Genomic DNA, 21801 nt, shown 5'->3' on the forward strand with positions numbered 1-21801 from the left:
TCATGTTAGCCCTGGTGTTTGAGACCAGCCTGGGCAACATAGTAAGACCCCGTCTCTATTCAAATTTTTAAAAAAATGGTTAAGATGGTAAATTTTATTGTGTGTGTGTTTACTACAGTTTTAAAAACAAATGTTTTAAAAGAAGAGAAAAGACAAAGGAGAGCAGAAGATAGTGCACCTTCCTCTCTGTACTCCACAGTGTAACCGGAAATAGTGCAGTTTCCTGTGCTAGACGGGGGCAGCCAACGGAGAATCACGGAGGTGCAGCTTCTCTCCTGGGCAATGGGGCGGTTAGGGGCTGCTGGAACACCTGTGGAGACAGAAATCAAGGTCAGGTGCTATTTCTGCAGAACTGTGCATTGTACACCAAGGTATAAGGTCATCTAGGAAACATTACCTAACCCATGTCACAATTTTTTCCTGTGACCTTTTCCACCAAGTGGCATACCTTTCTCCAGGCCCAAGGCAGATGTAGGAGACACACCATGCTGTCTGAAGTTCTTCCTTGGGCTAAATACTGCACCCTGAAGATAAAACTTGGCCAGGGAACTAACATGGTGATGGTAGGTTTATGGTAGGCCACAGACAGCTCTTAGAAAGATTTGTTCTCTTCTCATTTGCCAGAACTTTATTATTTTTGAATTTTTACAATGAACATTTTCTCCCCCATGTCGCAGGGAGCCATTATAATGTTCACGTAAAATGTAGGACCAGGTGTGCTGGCTGACACCTATAATCCTAGCACTTTGGGATGCCAAGACCGAAGGAGCAATTGAGCCCAGGAGTTCGAGACTCCATCTCTACAAAAAGTTTAAAAAATGAGCTGGGCATGGTGGCACATGCCAATAGTCCTAGCTACTTAGGAGGCTGAAGTGGGAGGATAGCTTAAGCCTGAGAGGTTAAGGCTGCAGTAAGTGGTATCATGCTACTGCCCTCCAGCCTGGGCAACAGAGCAAGGCCCTGTCTCAAGAAAAAAAAAGTTTGACTAACATAAATTGATAGAGACAGAAAGTAGAGCAGTGGTGGCCAAGAGGCATTGGGGAGGAGGGAATGGGGAGTCATTGCTTAACAGGTACAGATGCAGTTTCAGAAAGATGGGAAGGTGAAAAAGTTCTGTGGATGGACGGTGGTGACGGTAACCCAAAAACGTGGATGTACTTAATATCACTGAACTGTACACTTATTTATTTATTTTTAAACTGTACATTTTAAGATGGTTAAGATGGGATGGGCACAGTGGCTCATGCCTGTAATCCCAGCACTTTGGGAGGCCAAGGTGGGAGGATCACGTTAGCCTTGGAGTTTGAGACCAGCCTGGGCAACATAGCGAGACCCTATCTCTATTTAAATTAAAAAAAATGGTTAAGATGGTAAATTTTATTGTGTGTGTTTTACTGAAATTTAAAAAATAAATGTTTTAAAAAGTATTGTAGAAAACACAGCAGAATCCCATCTCTAGAAAATGCAAAAAAAAAAAAATTAGCCAGGTGTGGTGGTGCATGCCTGTAGCCCCAGCTAATCAGGAGGCTGAGGTGATCGGATTGCTTGAGCCTGGGAGGTCAAGGCTGCCATGAACAGAGATCATGCCTGGGCAACAGAGCAAGAACCTGTCTAAAAAAAATTATTTCAAAAGGTCTGACTAACAAAGACGCTGTACCTTGCACTTTGACTGTTGCGGACGTCGATGTGGTCCCGTGGTCATTTGTTGCTATGCAGGTATAAATCCCGCTGTCTTGAGGCATCAGATTACAGATCTTCAGGGTGATTTCTCCAGAATCACTAGGGACACCAAAAGGATGCTCTTCAGACTCCAGGAATGAGACACTTGACTGCTGGGTAAAATCCCATAGGGTGGGCACATGGCATGCTGAACGGACAGTCCTCAGGCCCAAGGTCAGTCCCTGGTCTGTGAGCTACCTATATACCTTGGTGATCACCCTGTCCCTCTACATCTCCAGATGGCCATGCCCATCTCTCAAGTTTGTTGTACACGAGGGATAAAATAAGGAATAAAATGACATAAGAATTACAGCATGGTTTGAAATATATAAAGTCATATTCAAGTTCTGGCTCGTGTTATTAGTATTATTACCACTAGCAACTTTGTCCTAGAATATTTTCAGTTCCACAGATCGATAATGAACGATGGAAAAAAAAAAAGGAAAGACTCCAAAATAAACATATTTTAAGTATTTCAAATTCTAGATGTGGGATCCTTAAAATAGTTAAGTGAATTTCTAAGAAAGGGTAAATTACATCACCTAAATGATAACTTCCCCATTCATCCCAATATAATATATATTCTTCCCCAGGGGAGAACTGCTCTGAAATACAGAAGTCACAGTCAGCTCTGCCCCTTCCCCAGGGTTATGATATCCCCTGGCGCTTTTCATGATCCTCACCAACCACTGCCTCTCACACTAGACTTCTTGGACCCACTGATATTTTGTGATCTGGCCAGTTAGTCTCTGCTGGGAATACCAAGGAATGATGGTCTTCTTCTTTTTCACACACACGCAAATTAAGTCAATGAATGACAGTTTCTTGATTCTAGGTGCTTCTTCCACTAATTTCTCAAGCATCTAGGGCTTGCTACTGCTTGTCCACTGTAAGCAACGGTACACAATCCAGTTCATAATTGGTAACAATAAATGCTGACAGAATGATTGGGAGGCAGTCAGCTAAGTTTTGTTAAATCGACTTTGTGTGTAGAAGCATGCTTGCGGCTTGATTTTCTACTGCACATTTTGGAATGAGTCATTTCTTTTTCTAATAACATTGTTCTTAGGTAAGGAATTAAACATCTCACTGTTTCACAGTATCCTGAAGGGCACAAAAAATGTCAGGATGTCCAGATGTGAGGATTACATTTTTACTACAGGTCTGGAGCCTTCGCCACTTAATCAGAAGTCTAAATCTTCTGACTCAGAGATTTACTTGGGGATCTGTAGGGAAAGATCATCTACCAGGGTGAATGTAAGGCAGTGACTGTAAAAACTCTTCGTAAGTATGGTGCATGCTTGACCTGAGATACAAAGGTTTATGTTTTCCCTGTTTGTTGAATGTGGGTCCAGAGCACGGTCTTTACAAACCATTCTGTTGGTCCCAGGTATGTCGACATGGTGCTGAGCACCGTGGGAAATGCGTGCTGGTGCTGCCACAGGTGTGTCCATCAGGCTGCAGTGTGAGTGGCAGAGGCTGTGACTAACACTTGCAGCATTGAGTCTCCTCAGTTTCCCTCTAATCAAGGCCAACTGTTTGCCCTAGAACAGGCTCCAGGGCAGCTATTCTCTTGCAGAGCCCAGTCGCCAGAGCAGATGTTGCACCCCAGATTCAGCCTCTTAGTGCTGTGCTAAGGGGCTGCTGGTGCTGACGTTAGGGCAATCAGCTTACCAAGAGGAGACGGTGTATGTGGCTGAGCTGTTGTCAGTGTCAAGGATGTTCTGGTCTGGACCCTTCCAAGTGATGGTGGGCTTTGGCCGCCCACAGACTTTGCACTGCAGTACCACTGTGTCCCCAAGCAAGCAGGTGACATCCACCAAGGGCACAAGGAATTCTGGGGCCACTATGATCAAATCAACATATATTCACATCATTCAGAACAAACTTAGAATAAAACAGCCACTTTTTTTTAACACACCACTCTCATTTCCCACCCATGTCATGTAGTGATTCAAATAACCTTCAGCATAACACTGCAGAGTCATCTGGGTCTCTTTAAAAAGTGTTTAAAAGTAATAACTATTTATTGTAGAAAAAATAGGAAATATAAACAGAAAGAAAGAAAAGCTCCATAATATCATAATCCAGAGATAGTTACTGTGAGCATTCTGGTATATACCCTTTTGGGCTTTATATAAACAGACTTCTTATAAAAATTGGATCCCATTATATATATTGCAAGCTTTAGTCTTGTCATCTAATAGTTTATCATAAACCTCTTTCCTTGTCCATTGATACAGAACTGTATCACCATTGCTTACAGCCAGTGCTTTAATGCTGGATTAACTATAGTTTATTTAACCAATCTCCATTTCCAATTGTAATGCTTTTTAACTCACCTTCTTGGATGAAATTTGGATTTAAGATCTGAAAACAAAAGAAACAGAAAATTGCTTGAATCCTAAACTACTAAAAGAGAATAAGGGACTTCACCCTATTGAATAAAAACAAAGTACAATTTAGGGAGATGAGACCTGGAGCCCAACTTCCCATTGTGTTGTGACTGTATTACTGTCACATTAGTAAAACCCCTCTTTAGCAACAATTGGCACTTGGTTTACTCCGTCTAATCCAGTTGCTCACATTCCTGCCTGGCAGCGTGCAGCCCCAGGCAGGTTTATTGTAACTTGGAGCTCTGCTGGCAGAGGTCTTTCTGTCCTCCCTCTTCTCAATTGCTTTTCTTCCCTTCACAGGCAGAAAACCCACTCTCCTGGTCATTATACATTATACACTCAAGCAATGCGGTGGCACTGATTCTTCCTAGCATCATAAACTCAAAAATAGAGAACCTGAGACCTATCAAACTGGAAGGGTCATTGAAATTCACTAACACAGTGGATTCCTTCCAAATGTCCTCCCTTTACCCTTTGCCCATCCCCAGGCAGGGGAAATGACTCTTCAGGCAGCTAAACACAGAGTTCCTCTGGATGAAGGGGAATAAGAGAAGTCCTGTCTATCTCTTCTTTCTCAAGCATGTCTCAAGGTGAGACAATGAATACTAAGTGACTAAGCTGACAAACTCTGGTCACAAGGCTGGTTCAAGGGAGGAACTGCTGGGGCTCTTGGTATATACCATGCTGCCTGCCTCAGGACACTTTGGAGATTTCACAGTAGGGAAAACATTTTAGCCAACTAGGCATTCTAGAAAGCTACCTCTTCTTGAGAAGATGGTCACTTTCCCCACATCTTTTGTATTGCCGCTAATCATGCAAGTCCAGATTGTACAGCCTAGCATTGTTTAACAAAAGCACAGACTTTGGAGACAGGCTGAGGCCATCTGTTTTGTTTAATGTGATTGTATGTTAATTACATAATAACTGATGCTCCACTATAATATGGGGATAAATAATACCTAGTGTAAAGTGTTATCACAAAGATTAAATGAAATCATATATGTCAAGAGCTTAGCACAATGCCTGGCAAATAACAGGTACTCAATACCTATTTAAATAAAGATGATCTCATTTTAATAATCTTCCTTCAGCTAAGCAGCCTGTTATTAAAGAGGCTTATCTTTAATAGTTTATTTGGCAAAATTCTTCTTTCCTTTATCATGAAGCCAGAAAACTCACATGCCTTACAAAATAGCCCAACTGGGGCTTTTGCACTTATTTCCCTGTATGTATGCATATCTTTGTGAACATGCATGGTTTCTGTGTGCTCTTCCCCTATAGAGGAATCCATGTAAACCCTTTGGAAGAAAGACATTTATTTCCCTCTTTGCGTTCCCCTTTGCAAATCAAGTGCCTGCTTATACCACCCAGGTTTTGCACAAAGTAGGCTGCAGAAAACCCTTGTGATGCCAAATTCTGGGCTGAGTGCCCCAACTCTGGCCACTGCAATGCCCTCTGCTAGCCTCAAAAGACCACTTACACCTTTGCTTAGCCTGTCTTTAAATCAGTGGTTCTCAGCGCCTGACCTGGATAGCCTTAAAAACACAAAAGGCTAATGCCTGGGCCTCATGCCTAGAGATTCTGTTTAATTGGTGTGAAGTGGGGCCTGGGCATTGGGATTTTTTTTTTTAACTCTCTAAAGTGAATCAACATGCAGCCTTGTTTGATGAACCTGATGAAAGTCCCCCTGTATCGCAGTGAACTGATCTTGGTAAACCAACTTCCTGCCCCGGAGGCTTTTCTGGGGTGGGGTTGGGAGTGGGTGCGAACATCTGGTAGAACCTACTGCATTTCCCACACCTAAAAGAGTCCTCTGTGTGAAAATGTTTCAAGGCATGGCATTGGGGAAGGATGTACAGGGTTGCTTCACTCAAACTACTAAATCAACCACGAGCAGCACTGCATCACCTGTAGGGGGCGCTAAAGAGGCCAAACATTTCTCTCCCTGGTTTGGATAAGGCGGGGAGAACGGCATCCCAGTCAGTCATTTGACAGTCAAAGAAAAGAAGGCTAGGAATATTTTCTAAATGTTAACAGTGGTTATCTCAGGGTGGTAGGTTTAAGGGTGGCTTTCTCCTCATTCAAAAAACATTAACTGAATTCGTCTTCTACTCTAAGATCTGTGTACAGTTTTGTGGATAAAGAAATACTAAGACATAGGCTCTACCCTTGGGATTTATAAAGTATCTTAATTTGGGGTGACGTGCTTCCTTTCTTTTCTTATGTGGGCTTCCCAAATATTCTGCGTCAGCATGTTTCAATTTTATTTTATTTTATTTTATTTTATTTTAATTTATTTATTTTATTTATTTTCTTCATTTTATTTTATTTTTGAGACGGAGTTTCACTCTTGTTGCCCAGGCTGGAGTGCAATAGTGCGATCTCGACTCACTGCAACTTCTGCCTCCCGGGTGCAAGTGATTCTCCTGCCTCAGTCTCCTGAGTAGCTGGGATTACAGGCATGCACCACCATGCCCGACTAATTCTGTATTTTTAGTAGAGACGGGGTTTCGCCATGTTGGTCAGGCTGGTCTCGAACTCCTGACCTCAGGTGATCTGCCTGCCTTGGCCTCCCAAAGTGCTGAGATTACAGGCATGAGCCACCGTGCCCGGCTTCACTTTCTTAAGAATTATTTTTGAAGGGAAAAAAATGGCACAGTCAGACCTATTAGTCTGTAAGCTCTTTAAAGACATGAACCATTTGTCATTCACCTTTGTACCTCAAGGCCCTAGCAGGGTCTGTCACATAATGGGTATTTAATAAATGCTGGTGAATACATATTTGACCTTTGACTTCATTTCAGACCTTCCAAGAACTTAGGACTGGTTCATAAATAGAATCTCAGAATAGGACCAAGAGGACCAATGTTATTAGTCATATACCCAAAATACTTAGTTCTGGGCATATGACTAATAATACTTGACTAGAGTCTGTTGGCAAACACAGATGGATGCAAACTTTTTAGAAAATGATTTAAAAATAACATAATCCATAGCTTCTGAGAGAGGACGTTCTTAGTAGCATGCTGCGCAGAAGAGTGTAAGCTTGGGGAGCAGACACAGCATGTAGTATCCAGACTCAAGGCCAGACACTCTCTCTTGCCTTGGACAACATTCTTAAGCAACTCCTGTCTCAGTTTTAGCTATACATTGGGGATAAAAATGCCCACCTGGAAGGGTTGTTTGATGTAAGGACTCGATTTATTTGAGGAAGAGGTACTGAGTTGACCCTTGGTGAGGTGGTAGTGACCGGGCAGGGAGTAAGGCCAGCATGCTCTCTACCCTCAGTGGGCCAACAGTCTAGTGGGAAAGATGGAATTCAACAACATCTGCATTTGATGCAGTGTCTGACAGATGTTAATGACCAGCTTTCAACAAACATGGAATGTTACACTGTCCCCCATGCTGCCTGCCCCCACTCCATCAGAAGGACTCTAGGGTGGAAATGATTTGATAATACTGCTAACTTTGTTCAGTGGCCTGTGTTTCCCATCATGATGGGAATCCACAAGGAAGCAGGGCATGGAGTCCATGCCAGGGGTCTCCCAGAGAAGAAAGCTGACAAAATGGAAGAGACAAGTAGCAGGCTTATATACTATACAATTTTAAGTAGGGTTTCATAAACCTACGGTGTGGTACTTATAAAACCTACACTTTTATAAGAAAATGCCCCAAAGTGCTGCTTAAAGAACTTCTTGCCTTATTCTTTTTCATCACAGAATCCTAACTGTGCTAGGTATATTACTAAACAGACACACTGTTTAAAAAAGCAAATATTGTCTGGGCGCAGTGGCTCACACCTGTAATCCTAGCACTTTTGGGAGGCTGAGGTTGGTGGATCACTTGAGGTCAAGAGTTCAAGACCAACCTGATCAACATGGCGAAACCCCGTTTCGACTAAAAAATACAAAAATTAGTCAGGCGTGGTGGCAGGTGTCTGTAATCCCAGCTACTAGGGAGACTGAGGCACAAGAATCGCTTGAACCTGGAAGGCAGAGGTTGCAGTGAGCCAAGATCATGCCACTGCACTCCAGCCTGGGTGACAGAGTGAGACCCTCTCTCAAAATAAAATAAAGTAAATACAATGCAAATATTGGCCAGGTGCAGTGGCTCATACCTGTAATCCCAGAACTTTGAGAGGTCAAGGTGGGAGGATTGCTTGAGACCAAGAATTCGAGACCAGCCTGAGCAACATGGTGTCACTACAAAAAAATTTTTAAATTAGCTGGGCATAGTCCTAGCTACTTCAGAGACTGAGGTGGGATGATCACTTGAAACCAGGAGGTTGAGGCTGCAGTGAGCCATGATTGCACCACTGCACTCCAGTCTGGGCGACAGAGGGAGATCCTGTCCCCCCCCCCCAAAAAAAAATCCTTTTTTGAGACAGCGTCTCGCTCTGTCACCCAGACTGTACTGCAGTGGCATGATCTCAGCTCACTGCAACCTCCGCCTCCTGGGTTCAAGTCATTCTCATGCCTCAGACTCCTGAGTAGTTGGGATTATAGGCACATGCCACCATACCCGGCCAATTTTTTGTATTTTTAGTAGAGACAGGGTTTCACCATGTTGGCCAGGCTGGTCTCAAACTCCTGACCTCAAGTGATCCACCTGCCTTGGCCTCCCAAAGTGCTGGGATTACTGATGTGAGCCACCATGTCCAAACAAAAGCAAATATTCCTAATTTGAGGGTAGTCCTTAGCAGAGACATTGGAGAGAAAGATTGCCAATAAGTCTTATTACAGGTTGTCCATCTGGAAGGGACTTATGAAAGTCTCTGGCCTTCATTCTTCTGCCTTTTGGCTGGCCCAGGTGAGGAAAGCCCACCTTGGCAAAAGGTGTGGCTGATAATGGTAATAGCACCACTGATTTGGGTAGCATTATGTGGTTCCCATAAGCTACTCACAACCTCCTTCATGTGCTCCTCCAAAACCCTGGAGGAAGTGCAGAGCAAATGTTATTTATCACCATTTCCTAGGTGAGATAGGGAAGTGAAGTGTTAAGATCACAGTGACAGAGAACTGGCTCTGAGAGCTCTTGAATTTTATTCCAGTGCTCATTCCATCATAGCATTCAGCAAAGTGGGAGGCTCTTGGGAAAAGCATTGTGAAACTTTGTCATTGACATCAAAGGCCTACCTGCTTGTCTTTGCTCTCCACCTCTCTCTCTCCTGTCTCTACTCAGTCCTCTACTTTAAAATCCTCCAGCAAGGACCAAGAGCCTAGGCAAGATCCACACTAATGTTTTGTTTCTTACTTTGACTCTGGACTATGGCCATAGAAGATTCCTCCCTCATTATTTCTCTTTCTACTTTGAAGCAAATCAGAGTATGAACTGGAGGTGGACACCCTTCTCACATAGTAGACTAATTACCGATGTATTTGTCTATGGCTCCTGTGGACTGCAGGGCCCATGAGGACAAGGACTATATTGTTTTATTTATTATGACATTTTATTTATATTCTTAAATTTTTTATTTTCTCTTTTGTTGAATTCTAATGGGTCATATTGTTCTGCTATTATTGCCTCCACGCTTAGCATGATACCTGGCACATACGTGCTCTGTTGATATTTGCCAAATCAGTGAAAAGTTAAAGTGGTAGGATCCTAATTTTGGGGAGGAGAACTGAGAAAATGTCCTGCCATGAACTTGCTTGGGAACCTAATGAGTCAGTCAATGTCGGAGATGTAGCCAATAGTGATATTCCTCCTCTGCACTCTTCTAGGGGCTGGTACCTCTGCGTCTCTGACCACGAGCTGCCATGTACTATAACGTCTTACTGAACTGTATTTGCCCTACCAGGCTTGTGAAGATTTTGAAGGTAGTAACCCTTTCCCAGCTTTTATGCACCACCAATCATAATTTTTTCTTGCTGTGAGTCTTGCACGTAACAGAAAAATTAATATTTGTTGAACGAAATTAACTGAGATCACTCAATTGGTAGACTAGAAATTAGGCTTCCTGACCACCTTGTCTAGTGGTCATTGCTGGTGTGTGTTGGATCCTGAGGGCTTTATAATAAGCTGCACATTTTTTTTGAAATATAATGTTTTCCTTCCTTAGAAACAAGTTGGAGTAATGTAAAGTGATAGATGGGAAGGAGGAGAGAGTTGGAATCCAAAATAGTGGTCGTGGGCTGAGTATGGTTGCTCACACCTGTAATCCCAGCACTTTGGGAAGCTGAGGCAGGAGGATCACTTGAGCTTAGTTCAAGGCCAGCCTGGGCAACATAGTGAGACCTCATCTTTACTAAAAAATAAAAAACGAATGAGCTAGGTGTGGTGGTGCACAGCTCCTCAGGAAGCTGAGGTGGGAGGATTGCCTGAGCCCAGGAAGTTGAGGCTGCAGCAAGCCAGGAAAGCACCACTGTACTCTGGGCAACAGAGTGAGACCCTGCCTCAAAAAAATAATAAAAAAAAAGAAAACATTGATGAAATAGTGGTCGTGGAGGAAAGATGACATTGTTCACATAAAATGCACATGTTCTCTCTCTGTGAGACAGCACAAGAAAATGCTGGGCCAAGCCAGGAGGACAGGGCTGGTGTAGACACTGCGGGAAAGACCTATAGGTTCCTAAAGCTGGTTTTATTTGACCAGCAGAGGGCGGCAGGTGGCAGCACTTCCTCCCAGGCGAGAACAAGAGCTACCACAATGTGATCCATCAGCAACTTAGTTTCCTTCTGGAGAGAAATCCAATAATTTTACTGTTTTTTCTTCAAAATGGCAGGGCAGTGAGGTAAGAGGAAAGAGTTACAGGTAATATCAACCAGCATTGAGTACCATAAGCTGAGCTTTGAGGAAATCTTGCATCTATTTTCCTTGTCAGCCAATGTCTGACTGACTCTAAGACTTAAGAGTGAGGGTGAAATTCTGTCTAGAAAATGAGTGATTAACCGACTCCAGAAGAAAAGACCTCCACCCCATTTTTTCCAAATTCCTCATCACAGTCACAAAACATAGCTCAGAACTACGTATTGAAAACACTGAAGGAATAAAAACGGTCAAATAGACATAAACCAAATGCCCTAAACCCAACTGACAGCTGCCCAGAATATATTCCTATATTGTTTCCTTTTTCTATTCCTTTTACACTTGTTTCATGTGAACCTGTATTCAGAGTAGGCAGGAAAGGAATTTTAGATGATGAGATCTGGCAATAAAATAAAGATATAAGAAAAACAATTTAAAGAATTTAGGTACAATATTATGGTTTGAAGGTTTAACCCTTTGTGTTTTCAATCTGGCCAAACTGGACTTGAATTTCTTTCTTTTTTTTTTTTTGGACTTGAATTTCTAAATTTTAGAAAATATTCCTACCTCTGCTTATTATTTATTTATTTATTTATTATTTATTTTTGAAAGGGTCTCACGCTGTTGCTCATGCTGGAGTGCAGTGGCATGATTACCATTCACTGCAGTTGCAAATTCCTAGGCTCAAGTGATCTTCCTGCCTCAGACTCCCCGAGGAGCTGGGACTACAGGTGCACACAGCCACACCTAACTAATTTTTTCTATTCTTTGTAGAGATGGGGTCTCGCCATGTTGCCCAGCTGGTCTTGAACTCTGGACCTCAAGCAATCCTCCCACCTGTGGCCTCCCAATGCGCTGGGATTACAGGTGTGAGCCACCACACACAGCCTCCTCTGCTCCTTTCTAAATTAGCGTAAGACAAGCTGTAATTTTAAAAAAATGTAAATGCAACATAATCTCAAACAGCGATAGACTTGTCTCTTTCAACTCGTTCCTTACTCCTCAAGTATTTTCATTATCATTCAGTGCTAAGTGTTTTTCTTCAACTATGATTTTTTCTTTTACCCAGTTGTAATGAGTATGTTTTACATTTCCAAACACGTGAGATTTTAAGAATATCTTTTGTTGCTGATTTCTAACAATTGCATTGTGCCTGGAGAACTTGGTCTGTATGATATTGATTCCTTGGTTTTTGCTGAGATTTGCTTTATAAGTAGCACACATGATCAATTTTTGTAAAATAGTTCCATATGTTTTTCCAAAAAAATGTATAATCATTAATTTTGGGGTACAGGTCTCAATATGTGTTCATGTGTCAAGTATATTGATTTATGAATATTTCTAGTCCAAATATCTCCCCTTTACCCCTCAATATTTTGGTTAGAGAACATTTAGTGTGCCCTCAAAAATAAAAAGGATGAAAATATGGCTTTTAATAGAATAATGAAAGCATCTATCACCCATCTCACAGGATAGTTGGTTGCAAAGGACCAAAATGGGGGTGCATTGCTGTGTATGCACTGGTCTCCAGGTGCTCTTGGCAGCCAGTTAGGAAGGGACTGGAGGTCGGGGGCCAAGGAGGACGCAGCGGTGGAGTTACAGCTTCTTCTGTATAAATCACATTTCCAACCTACAGCCATGACCTTGACTTTGGACAATGTCTTTATGTATGAGTGTTTTGGAGTCTCCTCCCTTAATGGTTTGGCCCCAATTATGCCCCAATCCCCTAAACTTCTCAGAGTCTTTGGAGCTATGCAACAGATTAATATTTGTTCTGAGGACCCGGTGCCATGGCTCATGCCTATAATCCCAGCACTTTGGGAGGCTGAGGCAGGAGGATCACTGGAGGCCAGGAGTTCGAGACCAGCCTGGACAACATAGGGAGAACCCACCTCTAAAAAAAATTTAAAAATTAGCTGGCCATGGTGGCGCATGCCTGTAGTCCCAGGTACTCAGGAGGCTGTGGGTGGGAGGGTCACTTGAGCACTTGAGGCTGCAGTGAGCCGAGATCATGCCACTGCACTCCAGCCCGGGTGACAGAGCAAGATCCTGTCTTGAAAAAAAAAAAAAATCCCACCAGCGTTTGCATAGGTGCTGGTTACCTTCCCAAAGCACAGGATGAATCATATGGACTACTTAAAACCTACTACTGTTCCTTGCAGTCCATGGATCAAGTCCTGGCTTCCTAGCAGGTCCTTCTACGCCTTTGCTGTCTGTCTGGTCTCAACCTGTCTGCCAGGCTTTATTTCCTACAGCTCTTCCTACATAACTAACCCCAGGTACCAAGACCATATACCCGCTCGGCATGTGCTAGGCACTCCCCACCTCAGGGCTTTTGTTCATGCTCTCTCCTCACCCTCTGCCTTCTCTAAGACTGCCCACATCCTATTAGTTCATCCAGCCCACACACTGCCACCCAGTGAATCAATGACCACACTCATAGGCTCCCTGGGAGACAGGTTACCTAAGAATACACAGCCTTGGGAAAGTCACTTAACCTCACCGTGCTCGTTTTCTCATCTATAAAGTGGGAATAACGCAAATAGTACCTATGTGATGATGTTGTTGGGAGCTCAACACAGAGCCAGTTACACAGGAAAGTCTGCTTAGTAGTAGCTACTATTATTGTGAGCCCAGTGCCTGAGTGGGTGCATAAATATCCACAGAATGAATAAATGGCTCCAGGCAGGATTAATCAGTCCCTCACCATGACTGTTAGAGCAGGTTTTAAAGTTTGCTATGTAATATGGGCATTTAATTATACCTGCCTCCTTATTATGCTTCTTAAGCATGGGAATCAATCTTACATTGTTCTTTAGTCCTCCATAATAATCATTGCAATGCCTTGTGTTAATCAAATTGTGTGAAATTGAACTGACTAGGAACTCTCATTGAGTGAACTTTGATAGCATGGGGGTGGGTTTGGGGGGTGATGGTCTTTGCTTCTTTAATAGCAGGCTCTTAGAGGAACTTCTGGGTCAACGGTACCTTGTAATCTCATTAGTGTACAACATAAATGAAACGGGCTGGGCCCCCAGTCTAGGGTGAGGGTGCCATGGAACATGCATGACAGGGCATGCTGAGTGACTGTGTTGGTCTGAGAAACCAGTTCAGACATTTCCAACTCATGTAATTGAACTTCCTTTCTTGGTTGCTCTGGCTGGGCTCTTGAGTCATTGAGAAAGGGCATGGGCAAGGCCAAGTAATTATCCCAATACTCAAGAGATTGAAAAGTTGTTGAAGAAATTCTCTTCCTAAAACAGATGTGCAACAAAAGAGGGCCTGAGCCTGACCCTTGTTAAGAAAGTACTTAAGCCATAGACAGTAGATGTCCTCTATAGCACATGCTAAGTTTGGTCTCTCAAAGCACCACCATCAAGACCTGCTCTTTTTATTAGCTGCATGACCTTGACCTCCCTGAACCTGTTTCCCCCAGGAGGGTGAGAAACTCCACCCTACTTACTTCACAGGGCAGTTGCAAGGAACAAAAAGCATAATAGATGTGAATCTGCTGTGGAGGATCTTCTCATAATTCTTCCAGGAGAGGGAAGCAGCCACTAAGCTCAGCTCCCTTCTCTTGGTGGCGGAATATAAATCAGTCTGCATGGAGAGTCAGAACAAAGCCAGGCAGGAAGTCTTCAAGCCACACCCTTCAGATATATTACAAAGAAAATATTTTGTAAAAATAAAATGACAGGAATGCAATGCTTCACTTTCTTTTCATCCAAAGGGTTCTTTTCATGAAAAAATTCTTTTTATAAAATGCAGAAGCAGGCGTCAGTGGACACACACTGGGGATGCCAGGAGGTCGGTCACCTGGCTGGGGTGTCAAAGCTTCCTTCAATCTGTCTGGCCGCGTTATTTTGAAGCTCTAGGATAAGGAGGCCAGAGTAGCTGATGTGGTAGTTGGGGGGAAGGAGGTGTGGGGAGCAGGCTGCCTCTTCAGATCTGAGGACATGAAAGGTGGGCCAGGGAACTGTGGGTTCAGGGGAGGAAAAAAGGGCCAGCTCTGGCCGCTCAAACTTCCCAGAGCCAGGAGTGGACACTCCAGTTGAGTCTCAGGAGGAAATCTGCCCAGGCCATTCGCGGCATACCCCCTGAAAACTGAATTTCTGGCCAAGGCACAGAATCTTCCACGTCCTCTTCTGCCGGGATCTCAATGTTTTCAAAGTCGGAAGTGCTGGAGAGCAAAGTCCTTTGTTAGCACACCTTAGATTTCCATGGTGCTCAAAGGGTTACACATCACTGTATAAACACCTGTACACTTGGAGCTGTGCAACTTTCCAGAGGAACTTGGGGCTCAGAAAGGCTAACTGGCCCGCAGTCACATAGCTGGCGGTATCCAAACTAGAATCCAGGTTTTTGACTCCTGTTCCAGTTTTCCATGTGATACTGCCTTTGTGGTTTTTGTTTAAATTACACTTCAGCCTTGGAAAGTCAAGATGGGCAGAAATGATATTCCTTTTTATTGAGCTGGAAAATGGAATAACACACTTATACACAAAAATTGGCACTAGGAGTTAGGTCTTCTCGTCCGCCAGGATCTGTGCTTTAGATTAAAACCAACCTGAAGACGGGACACCAAGTTGCCGCAGGATGGTGTAGGTGGGGGAATAGCAACCAGAAAAACCAGAAGCTGCCTCAGAAACTACAGCACCTTCCAGTTTTCAAACAGAAAAGGACAAGTTCCTGTGGCTCTGTTAAAGGTGAAGGGGCTGCAGGGATGGAGAGGAAGAGGGAGTTTAGTGAGTCCACTAAAGAATTTCTGTTGGCGATGATGAAAACATTCTGGAAATGGATAGTGGTGATGGTGGTACAACATTGTGAAGGGACTTAATGCCATTGAATCGCACACTCAAAAATGGTTAAAATGGTAAATTTTTATGTATATTTTACTACAAAAAATAAAAATAAAAAATAAATGAAGAGGCTAACTAAATGTTTCCAAGGTTCTGTTGCTTCTGAAAGTATGATTCTTACTCCAATGGGAAATTTCCTCCAAAATCAGCTTCACCTTCCCAAGTGCTGTCTCTCTCTCATCTTTCAGAGCCCTCTCCCAGAAGATCCCAACACTGTTTTTAACCCCTAAGCTAAATATCTGGTGGCTGGTATATGACTGAGGATAACGTTTGCACTTAGTCTGTGTTGTGGATGAGGTCAGTGGCGCGTTGAATGGCTGGGGCAGAGGCAGAGTCTTTTTGGAATGATGACAACCTCTTACTCTGATGAACTGACTTTCTCTGCTACAAGAGGTATTGGGTTTTGTTTTGTTTTAGTTAAACCGCATGTAATTACTTGAGCTTGGTGTAAAACCTGGGCTGAGAATCCTTATCCTTGAAGGCCCTGGTCAGGGAGGCTAGTTCAGGACTTTCAACCCCATCCTGTGATGTAGGCAGGTGGCAATGCTGGGCTAGGGGGCAGGTGCAAAAACACAAGCTAGCATTGACACAGTTCTCAGACAACTTTTCAGAGGTGGAAACCTGCCTCGCCTGGGTCCTAAGAAAAATCTAGTATAGGCCAGACGCTGACCCTGAACATGCGAGCCTGGCTCCAGCCTGGGGTGTCAGTGCAGACACCAGGGTAGAGACAGGACTGAAAAAGGTGATGGTTGGGCATGTGGTTCTCAGCCCTGCAAAAGGCACTTGGCAGTCTAACCTTACTGGAAAAAAATGAATTACTATTAACCTGTTTCTAAGGTATCCTCGTGTTTGGTTTTCAGCTTGGTTTGACTCTTCTTCCATGTAGAAACATCTCTTTCATGTGTGATGCTCCCCTTTCACCCCCACCCCAAAGTTTAATCAGTGCAAGGTAAATAAGTAAGCTGATGGTCACAGATCAGCAGGAGACTTGGCTGCAGGAGACTTGGCCACGAGGGGATGGCACAGACCTACAGCCAATCTTGCAGTGGCGCTGTGTGGCGTGTACTGCTGGGAGTGGGGGTTGTACTTGAAAACATTCACAAGCAGGGGAAGGAAAAGGATGTAAACATTAGAGCAGAATTACCTCCCTTTACCTAATTGGGTGTTCTTGGAAAGCTTTGTAAATCTGATTCCTAGGATTCAAGGTGCTTTATTTTCCTCTTAATTAGCTTTCAAGGATATGCCTGTATATCTTCCCAAAACACCATGGTGGGACAAATGCCAGCCTGAAGGTAGCAAGCAGCCAGTGTTTATAAGTAAAGACCCCAGGAAACTGCCCTTAAAGGAACTGTTCGGTCCACTCATTGAGAAAAATGTTTTGGTGACATCATTCCCATGCAGGCAGGAGACGAGAGCCTATGCATAGCTAGGTCTGGGATCAACAGGCTGGCCTCAGGTTAAAGGGAATCAGTCAGCAGGGTGGGATTTAACATCTGGAGATCTAGCATGGAGTGAACACACAGGGTGCATACTCCCATTATGTCAGCTGGGGTTCCAGGAACAGAGGCACCCTCAGTACAGGGTTCAGCTCACTAAGAGTAATGGACAAACTCCCAGAGAGACAACGCCCATTGCAGCATCAAGCTCTGAAGACAAGGGTGAAGTTCGGGGCCAGGTTGGGTCTGGGAATGATGCCCCAAATGGCCACTTTAATAGTGAGAGGCCTGCAAGAGGTGGCCCGCCCACCCATATTTCAATTTGGATCTTTAAGGTAGCCTCTCTCTTCAGTATGCACTCCTCATCATTTTCTTCTTCCGCAGTGTACATTGCAATCAGGTTCCACTTACATATGCCTTGAGAAAATTCTTAACTCATGTTGAACAGGTTGACTTTCTATATCTTATTTCTGAAAATACCAAACTAGCAGTGCCAAGATGCCTGCTTTCCCTCTGGACTTGCTCATGTGCTCAAAGTTAATTTGAAGCTGGCAACACATTCAGAGAATGACTGAAATTTAGGCCAGGTGCATTGGCTCACGCCTGTAATCCCAGCACTTTGGGAGGCCAAGGCAGGCAGATCACTTGAGGTCAGGAGTTCAGTACAAGCCTGGGCAACGTGGTGAAGCCCCGTCTCTACCAAAAATACAAAAATTAGCCAGGCATGGTGGTGTGCATCTGTGATCCCAGCTACTCAGGGGGCTGAGGTGGGAAGATCCCTTGAGCCAGGGAAGTGGAGGTTGCAGTGAGCCGAGGTCATACCACTGCACTCCAGCCTGGGTCACAGAGACTCCACATCAAAAAAAAAAAAAAAAGAGAATCACTGAAATTTAGAAGGATGTATATGGAATATATAAAGGCTACATACACACATACTGGGGATATTGCAGCTTCCAACAACATGCCTCCTTGAAGTTCCAGTTACTTGAAAGTTTGTGCCTAAAGGAAACTTTGTGCCTCAACTACTGTATTTGAAAACTTTTCAGACAAGCATCAACACAATTTTTGGTTTTCCTCTGTTCAGCATGAATATTCTAATGTCTTTGCTCATGCACTCCATAGCACCTCCTGACAACCCATCTCACTCAGCCCATGCAAAGGACTAAAAGCCTTAGATGAATAAGAACCTTTAAAATGTGTTCAATTAGCAAAGCAGAGTTAAGATGTATATATGCACACACATGCTTTTTATCTAAGTGCAGAATGGGGCATTCGATGACCTCAGTTAATTTTCTTAATGTGTGCTGCTCCCCTGGTCCCACATCCCTCTATGCCCATTTCTTCCTACAGAGTGGAAACACCACTCTTGTCCCCCAGTCCACGAGAACTGGACAAGGCCCTCAATTGTTTCCTGGAACACAGATACCTGGCTTTTCCCCTGCCTCTGTCTGGCCTTCCTCCACTTGCAACTGACATCTACAATACATGCTGGCAACACTTAGGTCTGGGGATACAGGTGCCATCCAGTATCTATAAGCTGACAGGTGTGAACTCCAGGAGAACTGGTGCCTATCCTATGAAATGCAAGGAAAACAGAGCCTGAAATTTCCCCTGGCTTCCTTGTTCTCTAAGATACATTTAGGCTACAAATGCCATCTCCACTTTCTCCCACAGCGGGGTATGTATTGAGCCACACCTACCAGATTTAGCTCTGTGGCAATACCCACATCCATGGGGGACTACTCTATCCTGGCAGAACTCCCACTGTCAGCCGGTTGCCTCGGGCCTGATTCAACTCAGTTGACTCCTTCTGCAGCTGACTTACTGGCTCCTAGGCCTCATGGTCTCTCTTGGGTTTTGTGGTGGCTGAAACAATATGGTGCTGGACTTCTTTGGGATTAGGTTAAATTAGAATAATAATAAAAGTCCATCTAATTAAGTGAAATGTTTGGGACTATACAAATTTTTTTTTTTAATGTTGTCTATTTTGTACTTAGAAATCTCTAAACTTATACCCATTACTGGAGATGGAGGCACAGATTTGGAGAAAAACATTACAATTTACTCTGAATGATAAAATGGCAAGGAAAGTCATCTCCATGTTTGCCCTCATTGTCCAGGGTTTGTAAATTTATCATGGTTGTCACTCAGTGGCAAGCCACATAAGAGCCATGTTTCTATAACCCAACAGACTGGGAGTTGCAAGTGGAATGGATGTTATTGTTGATACAGGCGTTGGTTCCACTCCCACATCCCTGTAAGCCTGGAGTGCGAGAAACGCCCCCTGGGCAGGGTTTCCATCTCACCATCTCTGGAGAGGCCTCTGCCGTGGCTCCAGGAGACAGGTCCTCCCCAGGGCTTTTCCTTCACACGGTGGGCAGAGCCACTGCTCACGGGCCCAGCACTGGGCTGAAGTGTGCTCTGAAGTTGCTACAGTTATACCTCATTTGCTATCAGTCAGCTCTACATAGCAACCAGGTGCCATACTTCACCCGTTATTTTTCTGGAACACTGAGCGGGGAATAGAACCCAGTAGAAGAGCCTGATGGAGAGGATAAAGGGCTAAAGAAAAAGCAGCAGCGGAGGAGGGGGAAACAAAAGAGGGAGAAACTAAACCCAAAATGAGTCCTTGTCATTTAGCTGGGACTCATCCACTCTTTATAGTGCTATTTTCCATGAAAAAATGTGTTCTAAGTTTCAAATAATGAAATTGGATATTTTCTACATAAAGTCAAACCTGCCAAAGGAGAAAATACTTAGCAAGCGGTCAAGAGAACAAGTTTTGTTTTTTTAAAAAAAATCTAGGTAGAGTTTTCTACCAACACTGAACTGAATTATGTTTTTGTTTGTTTCTTTTTTAGCTGGGATGGGATACCCAGAGATGCCCCAACATCACGATTTATCTCTGAATGGCCGGTCATTTTAGCAAGGTCACTGTCACAGAACACATCAAAAAAGGCAATCATTGTAGGAAATAGTACAACAATAGCTGCTTCTACCTCCATGCTAGTATTAGGGTCAAGATCATCACACTCTGATTCCTCGGAACTGTTCGTCTCCTTGATTGGCAGCATGAGGAAGGGGGAAGAAAGAGAACACAGTTAGAACACAAGTAGCTTTTGCTAGAGAGAGAGGAGAACTTCAGAGAAGCATGGGCGATGGGATCTCGGGCAGAGAAAACACCAGGTGTTTTTAAAGTGGGGGTGAGAATCACCACGGGCAGCAGCATGCTCTTTTCAGGGAGAGGAGGCTGGGGTTGTGTATAACTGCTTATCTCATGGGAAACAGCAATGGAAACAAAATGAAGCATAAGTGTTGTCAAATTTAAACTGTTGTCTTCTGTGAGGCTGGACTTCCCAGATGAGAGTGAAGGAGAGCACACAATTTCTTTTCCCCAAGAAGGAAGTTAGACTGGGTTTTAGTTGTTCTTACTTTGCTAAGGAAGGGAAACAAAGTTCCAGGTAGATGTTCACACATTATAGCACAATTAGTGCTATAATAATCAGTGTCTAGTTTCCATTGTCCAGAGGCAGATCTTTCCAGAGGGTTCAATTTAAAGAAAGCAGATGAAATTGTTTCAAGACAGGGGTAAATAAGAGTCTGCCAGGCTTAGAATTCATGAGTTCAAAGCAGTAGATGGATTATTATAAAGAAATAATTTGAACTTCACCAATGTGCCCCGCTACTGTGTCCATGCATAGGGAAAGGCAAGTAAAATGGCCTGAAGTTGATGTTGTCTGAACTCTGGGGAAAAGAAATGAAACTTTACTAAGGACACAGTGGCCCTTAAATTCCAAACCTCAGCCTTCACAGGGCTGGGGTTTGGAAGGCATCCCTAATTGCTTAAACCTGTGTGTATTCTCAAACGTAGGTACCAAATGGCAGCTTTGAGAAATTTAATATGAATCAAGCATCTCGCATTTTTAAGAGAATAGTGCTGCAGATAATTTTGCTGTAAAACATCTGCACAGTATAAAGAGAAAGGTATAAAAGAAAAAAAAAGGTACTTACTTGAATTGAAGTTGCCAGGAGAAATAAAAGATAAAAAATAAATTGATCTTGCATGCAAAATCCTGCTAAACTACTTCCCCTCTGGTCCCCATACTGGGGAAAAAAAAAAATAACCCAATCACCCAATTGGCTTGTGAGAATGTTGCAGGGTGGGAGTGGATGACAGGTGGGGACGCAGCTCCGGAATACCTTACTCACTTTAACAGAGACTTTGTTGCCCAGAATATCCTTGGGTTTACGAGACCCTGTGGCTTCATTTTTACCCGTGTTCTCCACTTCCGCCCGCTTTCTCATGCGTAGAGTATGCCATGAACATGACTTCCTGTTGTACCAAAAAATGCACCAATCAAAATGGCAGGTCAGGGACAGTGAGGTGGAGGGCGGGCTCACCACCCTTGGGTGAGTCAGCAGGTGAGGTGCTCCATCAAGCCCGGGCTTCAGAGGCCCCAAACCTGCACACCAGCTCCAATGGTGGCTGGCAGCTGACCTCACCTCCAACTGGAAGTGAGCGAGGATGAACTCTGACCTCCCCTGGTAGATGTGCAAGGTTGACTGCAGCATTTGAAGAAAATATGAATCCTAGGTGACTGAACTCTAACAGGGGAGTTTGTATACCATACCCATGATGCCTC

The 21801-nt window shown here is 43.7% G+C and overlaps 1 protein-coding gene across 4 annotated transcripts in view; it reads right to left on the minus strand.

Moving 5' to 3' along the window:
* Positions 1–3491: 3491 nt before the first annotated feature.
* KALRN (kalirin RhoGEF kinase) overlaps positions 3492–21801 on the minus strand; it is a 684488-nt gene continuing 666178 nt past the window's right edge. The window contains exons 50-52 of one of the 4 annotated variants that reach the window (XM_017855306.1): positions 21368–21491; positions 20158–20217; positions 14948–15043 (exon numbers count right to left, since the gene is read on the minus strand). In XM_017855306.1, coding sequence (XP_017710795.1) covers positions 15029–15043; positions 20158–20217; positions 21368–21491 — 199 coding nt within the window. In that variant the 3' untranslated portion in view covers positions 14948–15028. Of the gene's footprint in view, positions 3566–4061; positions 4090–14617; positions 15044–20157; positions 20218–21367; positions 21492–21801 lie in introns of those variants that run through there. The other 3 variants (XM_017855309.1, XM_017855308.1, XM_017855307.1) reach the window with 3 other exon arrangements.

The sequence above is a fragment of the Rhinopithecus bieti genome, unplaced genomic scaffold (assembly GCF_001698545.2).
Source record: "Rhinopithecus bieti isolate Rb0 unplaced genomic scaffold, ASM169854v2 scaffold_39586, whole genome shotgun sequence".
NCBI classification, from domain to species: domain Eukaryota; kingdom Metazoa; phylum Chordata; class Mammalia; order Primates; family Cercopithecidae; genus Rhinopithecus; species Rhinopithecus bieti.